The 7,185-nt window shown below is 35.9% G+C and overlaps 1 protein-coding gene across 1 annotated transcript; it reads left to right on the top strand.

The window, feature by feature from the left end:
• Positions 1-3,284: 3,284 nt before the first annotated feature.
• LOC141680308 (uncharacterized) lies at positions 3,285-6,661 on the top strand. The gene is made up of 3 exons (XM_074486571.1): positions 3,285-5,746; positions 5,830-5,947; positions 6,023-6,661. Exons 1-3 carry the CDS (start codon positions 3,285-3,287, stop codon positions 6,659-6,661), a joined length of 3,219 nt encoding a protein of 1,072 aa, XP_074342672.1.
• The last annotated feature ends 524 nt before the right edge of the window (positions 6,662-7,185 follow it).

The following is a 7,185-nucleotide window of genomic DNA, read 5'->3' as shown; positions in this document are numbered from 1 at the left end:
AAATGATTTTTCTAATTACTTTTATTTGTAAAATCCATATTTAATTCTAAAATTCTTCGAAAATTATGAAACTCATATTTATCTAAGTTTGGAACATTCTGAGAATTTTGAAATTATTTCGGGAATTTTCAGGATTAATTTCACCCGCGCGTCGTTTCGCTTAATTGTTAAAAAGCGGGTATAAAGTGCACTTCGAAATTGTTCTAAAATTTTAAAAATTACATTTTTATAAATTTCGGGAGATGTCTAACATTTGAAGATTGTTTCCGTAATTTTAAGAATTTATTTTAAGTGCAGCTCGGTTCGTTAATTATAAATCCGGGTATATTTAGCAGTTGAAAAATTCATATTTGTTGATAAAGATTTTATTTTATTAACTTTTATTTATTTCCAGAATTTTGGTATCTGATTTATAATTTTCAACGAAAACTTTTACATAGTTAATCCGTTAAATTTAGAAAAGCGGGACGTAAATCAGATCCTTAGGCAATTCATGACACGTGTTTTACAGCTCATATATATATTTGATACGTGTCAGTGTTGTTTTAGGGGACACGTGTTTTTGCTTCCTTACAGTGGCAGTTCAATTGCAATTTTTTTATTAAAACATCAAACTCTAACCCTCCCTGGGTCTCTCTAATCTCTCTTACTCTCCTAATCTCTTTCGATACCCTCTTCTCTCTCGTCTCTGTACAATCGGTTCTCTTCCCTCTTTGTTATTATCTCGGCCTTGTTTCTTCTTGGTAAGACTCCGGCCGTCGCCTTTTTCTTTTTCCGGTCGCGATTCCTGGTTCCGTTTGTTGAATTGGTGCATGTATATACGCCTATGTGTGTGTATGTATCAGTAGTGGGTTGTGCTTTGTTCTTTTGTTTTGGCTGCCGCCGGTTTGTTTTCTGGCAGGGTAGTCGGCGCGTGTTCTTCGTGTGGTTATATGACTGTGTTTTGCAGTTGGATCAGTTCCTTGAACCTTTGTATTTCTGAAAAGCCGAATGGCTTATTGTTAGCTAGTCGAAATGATTATTGAAAAAAAAACCCAGTGAATTTCCATATGGTTTATTCAGAATTATTCTAGAAATCCGAATAAAAATTGTTTTTAATTAGTCGGATTATTTTAGAAAGAATTCGAATAAATTTTATGATTATTCAAATAGTTTTAATCGGCAAAATTTGCGTAGGAAATCCGAGTTTAATCGGGTACCCGCAAATTTTGCCGCCGTCGACGGTGAACTTCGGTGAGTCGACGGTGGACGGTGATGATATGATTCTGAGTCCTAATATTTGAAAACAAATAAATTAGTTCGTGAGATTATCGTTGAAACGAAAATTTAATTTTACATTAAAATCAAGTACGTAAATTAGTTGACGAATTGTGATTGGATTGATTGTTGAATCGAACTGGTGGTTGGAATTGTAGTTGTGAAATTGATTATTGTTGGTTTGACGTCGATTGATATTTCGACGGGTAGTCCGATAAACAAAGGGGACGCTGCCCGATTTCCGGGAAAATCAAACTACGGAAATACGGGAATGTATCCGAGGATTATCGGGACGTCGAGCGAATATAAGTAAATACATATACGCATGTTTTATACAGAACCTGATTGCATGTTGTGTTGTATGTTTTGACCAAAACACAGTAACCCTAATTTCGTAAAATGACGAGTATACGTATTTTCTGAAAATGAACATTAGATCGATTTCGAGAATGTGAACCCTAATTATTTTCTGTGTTATTCTAATATGAATAATTACGAGTTAGGTTTGAATATCGTTGGGTAAGAATTAGTATCGAGGATATGTCAAGCATACCTAGATGTCTAACGTAGGGTATTCACTACTAGAATTCTGTCAATAGACATCGGTCCTTAGACATCGGTTGCTCAGACGACCGATGTTAAAGTTCATTTAGACATCGGTTATTTTAAAACCGATGTTACTTATTGTTTTAGACATCGGTCCAGAAAATAACCGATGTCTATACTTATTTTTCAAAAATGAAAAATGTTAGTTAGACATCGGTATTCTATATAACCGATGTCTTTGTTTTATAGACATCGGTTGTATTTTACAACCGTTGTCGATGGTTAACTTAAAAAAAATTAAAAAAACGCGGAAACTTTCCCCCCTTATTCCCCAAATATTCCCCCCCTTAACCGAAAAAAAAACCCGTTTCTCCCCCCTAATTATTTTTCCTGTCTCTCTCTCACTCTCTCTCTGCTCTCTCTCTCTTACTCTCACTCTCTCTGCTCTCTCTCTCTGAGCTTACTCTCTCTAGTTCTCTTTCCCTCTCTCTTCCATCTCTCTGCTTCTCTCCCTCTCTCTTCCATCTCTCTCTATCTCACACACATACCATATCAGTTTATAATAAGTACATAGGTTTTAATTAAACCCAAATTGAAGAACACCATCAGTTAATCAAAATCCATCTACGAGAAACCCGAATTTCTGAACAGGTATGTTTGTTCATTTAGGTTTGTATGTTCGATTAGGTTACATTTGTTCAATTAGGGTTTGTTCATAAATTTTAATGGGTTTTTTCCTTTTTGAACAGGTTTTGAAATTCATTGAGCCAAATAAGGTTTGTACTCTAATTTTATATTTTTTCTTGAGTTGTTTTAAATATATTTACATAAATCTGCATTTTTTTAACATAAATTAGGTTTGTGTTCTTGTGTATATATATTTAGGTTTGCCTAAATATATCAATTAGGTTTGATATTTGCATGTATTTTTCTTTTCTGGTTGATATCTTCCGATTTTTGTCCGTTTAAAGTTTTAAGTAATAGTATGTTTTTAAATTCGATTTTGTCCATTTGCAGATTATCTCATCAAGTCTCGGAATTTGACAGTGCCTGCACATTTTACTTCAAGAAGGAGGTTAGAAATTCTTATTCGTTTGCTTTTTTCCTTTTTTTTGTATACATTATGTAGGAAGGGATTCACCAGTAACCGATCTGTCATTATTTATGTATACATTATTTGATTTGGATTGTTGTTTATGTATCAGATTTAGTGTATCGTTCTCTTTTAATAGATGAGATGCCATGAATGTACTAGTTGTCATTTGTGTAAAATCTTTCAATTTTTTAAGGGCATGTTTGTTATTAATTCGTGCTTGAATATGTGCACTTGTATTGATTATGCTAGTTAAACAATGTTGACTTTCTTGGTTTTGTTTATATGCACTTAAATATGTGCACTTGTATTGATTAATTCGCGCTTTGATGTTGAAATGACCATCTGGTGGTTAGGTTGCTAGATTGCTGGTCATACATTTTCATTTATGGATAAGTCGTGGATATCAAAAGATAGGGATTCTTTAGAATTTGAAATTGGCGTCGAAGAATTCTTGATTTTCGCTGAAGAAAATTGTAAAGATCCTAAAATAATTCCTTGTCCATGTGGTCGATGTGTGAATTTTAAAAAATTCTCAACCAAAATCATAAGGGGACATATCTACGATCATGGTTTTAGTTTGGGGTATGTTGATTGGATTTGGCATGAAGAAAAATCTACTAGGAGTACTAGGTCTTCTATAGGTAGTACGCGTCCTGCTTCAGACCAACCTATAGAGCACTTTGTTGCATCAGAAACTGTTGAAGTTTGTGAAGCCGCTTTTAATTCGGGTAATTACGATAAGGATTCATATGATTTTCAGAGGTTTGTTGTTGATGCGGAACAACCGTTGTTTGAGGGCAGCGAGTGCACAAAGTTAGAGTCAATGTTAAAATTGCACAACTGGAAAGCTAGGTTTGGTATTAGCGACACTGCCTTTACTGAGCTGCTCTCTTCAGTTGGCTCGATCCTTCCCAAAGATAATGTGTTGCCTCCTAACGCATATGAAGCGAAGAAAACTTTATCCGATTTAAGTCTAGTGTATATAAAAATTCATTCATGTCCCAATGATTGTATACTGTATAGGGGCATACATTCTGATGCTTCTCAATGTCCTCATTGCAAGCTGTCACGTTGGAAAGTACGGAAGAATGGCCAACTTAGGGTCAATGTTCCAGCCAAGGTCATGTGGTATTTTCCTATAATTCCAAGATTTAAACGGTTATTTAAATCTCCCTCTACTGCTGAACTCATGACTTGGCATGCAAATCAGCGAATAAATGATGACAAGATGCGACATCCGGCCGACTCTCCTTCTTGGAGGAATATCGATTACCGGTGGCCTGCCTTTGGTAGTGAATCTAGGAATATTAGGTCGGCTTTATCAGCGGATGGTATCAACCCGCATACTAATGGGTTAGTCAATCGATATACATGCTGGCCAGTAGTGTTGGTAACGTACAATCTTCCTCCGTTGTTATGCATGAAAAGGAAGTTCATGATGTTGTCAGTTTTAGTTCCTGGTCCACATGAGCCGGGAAATAACATCGACGTTTATTTACAACCGTTGATTGATGATCTGAAAAAACTTTGGGAAGAAGGTGAGCCAAACGTTTATGACGCCTATAGTAAATCATATTTCACTCTAAAAGCAATTTTATTATGGACTATAAATGATTTTCCAGCATATGGAAACTTGTCAGGCTGCGTGAATAAGGGTTATAAGAGTTGTCCAATTTGTGGTAACGATACTGTGGCTAAATATTTAAGTCATAGTAGGAAGATGTGCTTCCAAGGTCATCACCGTTATTTGCCTAGGCAGCACCCTTATAGGAGGCAGAAGGCGGCCTTTAACGGACAACAAGAGTTGGGGAACGCATGTCAACCCCTTTCCGGAGAAGAAGTGTTAGCGCGTCAGGAACAAATTGATTTTTGTTTTGGAAAAGAGGTGAAGAAGTCGAAGAAGGTGGAATGTCCATGGAAGAAAAAATCTGTTTTCTTTGAGTTAGAATATTGGAAATATCATCATGTTCGCCACTGTCTCGATGTTATGCACATCGAGAAAAATGTGTGTGATAATCTGCTTGGGACGTTATTAAATATGCGAAAGTCAAAAGATAGTGAGGCGGCACATCGTGATATGATTGATATGGGTGTTAGACATGATTTAGCTCCTCAAGTAGGAGAAAAGAAGACCTATCTGCCTCCTTCCCCTTTTACTTTGTCGAAGGTTGAAAAAAAGAAAGTGTTGAACTCATTTTTGTCTATGAAACTTCCTTCTGGACATGGATCAAACATAAAAAATTGTGTATCCATGTCTGATTTGAAGATATACGGGCTTAAGTCCCATGACTGCCATATCCTTCTCCAACAACTCCTCCCTGTTGCCATTCGATCCGTTCTCCCAAAAAATGTTAGGGTCACAATCATACGACTGTGTTTCTTTTTTAATGCTTTATGCAGCAAAGTTGTCGATGTCTCGAAACTCGATAAATTGCAGTCAGATGTAATAATAACCTTATGCGATCTAGAAAAAATATTCCCTTCATCATTTTTTGATGTAATGTTACATCTTATTGTCCACTTAGTCCTAGAAGTGCGTTTATGTGGACCGGTATTTTATAGATGGATGTATGCCTTCGAACGATTCAATAAAGTGCTAAAGAGCTACGTACGAAACCGATATTATCCTGAAGGTTGTATGGCAGAAAGCTACCTTAAAAAAGAATCAGTAGAATTCTGCACAGAATTTATGAGCCATACTTGTACAACTGCCGGCATTCCAGTTGAGCAAGGCAAGCAATCTGGTCCATTATCTGCCGTGATAATAAAGGTCGTGGAAGAAAAAGAGCGAGATGAGGCTCATCTGTATGTCCTTCAAAACAATGATGAAGTGTATTCCTATATCGTGTACGTTTATTTTATTAACTTGTCCTATTTGTTTGAAGATGTAATTTTTGTGGGTTATTTCTAATATTTATGCATATTCTCAGAATGCACAAGGAGTATTTGGATGAAATTTACCGAGGGAAGAAAAAAAGTGTTCATTGGCTCATGGGAGAGCACAATCGGCTATTTGCCGATTGGTTTGAAAAAAAGAGTAGGTTTTGTGTATTGTCTACTTAAATAGTTGTTAGTTGTAGTTTGCAACTGATGGATTTTTTTATTATATAATATTATGTATAGGTAAGTAGTGAAATGAAGGGAAATCCCGATGCTGTTTCAGAGACGATACGATGGCTCGCTGGAAAACCATCATTTTCTGTTTTAACTTATCAAGGTTTTTCAGTCAATGGAGTCCGATACTTTACAAAAGACCGAGATGATGCGCGAGTTGTTCAAAACAGTGGAGTTTATGTGGTTGCTAAGGCAGTCCAGGTGTCCAGTGCGAAAGATTTAAACCTCATTGAGAGTGATATGACCTTTTATGGCATAATCTTGGAAGTATGGGAGTTGGATTACCATGAGTTCAAAGCTCCACTCTTCTTGTGTAAATGGGCAGAGAATGATAAAGGCATAAAGATCGACGATCTTGGCTTCACACTTGTGGATTTCAATCGACAAGGCCATAAGAAGGATAAATATGTCTCTGTTGACCAAGTCAACCAGGTGTTTTACATTAAAGATCTGGTTGATCCTACTTGGTCGATCGTGTTAACTTCCATAACTAGAGACTATCAAGAGTTATATAACGACGATGATTTGGGTGACACGATCATGGAACATCCTCCCTTCTGCTCTAACATCCCTGCTTCTGATGTGACCAATGAAGACGTTGCGCATAGTATTAGGCCTAATGTTGAGGGAATTTGGGTTAAAAAATGATCCTGTTAATTTTGCTCTCTGTACTTTTTGCTTGTTATAATTTAATCAGCATATTTAATTTTCCTTTGTAATTTTTTTGAGTACATGAATTATAGTGACTAATGCATTTTTCTTTTGTAATTTTTCTTTTATAATTTTTTTGTATTTTGTTTTTGTATTTGTTTTGAAATTTTCCAGTTGTAATTTTCAATGCATTTTTATTCATGCATATGTAATTTTGAATGTATTTTAATTCATGTAGAGTTTCATTTATTCAGTGACTAATTATTTCTTGTTTTATTATTCAGAGTGAAGGACAAAAATGGCAAAGAAAAAGAGAACCAACAAAAGCAAATCTAAAAAAGTTAAAGAGGTCGAAGAACATTGTGATCAGGAGGTTGAAGAGCACTGTGATCAGGATGGACAAGCACCAAGTGAACCTCAAACTGAAAAGCAACAGTCTGAACAAGAAACAACAACTAATTCTAATTCTGCGAAAAGAAGGTTGGGAGCTGCACGAGGTGTTTCCTCTCTTAAAATAGTAT

This window comes from Apium graveolens, chromosome 8 (genome assembly GCF_009905375.1).
Source record: "Apium graveolens cultivar Ventura chromosome 8, ASM990537v1, whole genome shotgun sequence".
NCBI lineage: Eukaryota > Viridiplantae > Streptophyta > Magnoliopsida > Apiales > Apiaceae > Apium > Apium graveolens.
Note: the sequence above shows the minus strand (reverse complement) of the source record. Positions and strands in the feature narration are given on the sequence as shown.

Bases quoted from the DNA above. Each gene is read 5' to 3' on its own strand.
- LOC141680308 (XM_074486571.1), top strand. From the start codon at position 3,285: ATGGATAAGTCGTGGATATCAAAAGATAGGGATTCTTTAGAATTTGAA. The intron at 5,747-5,829 runs GTACGTTTATTT...GCATATTCTCAG, and splicing joins GAAGTGTATTCCTATATCGT to AATGCACAAGGAGTATTTGG. The intron at 5,948-6,022 runs GTATTGTCTACT...TATTATGTATAG, and splicing joins AAAAAAAGAGTAGGTTTTGT to GTAAGTAGTGAAATGAAGGG.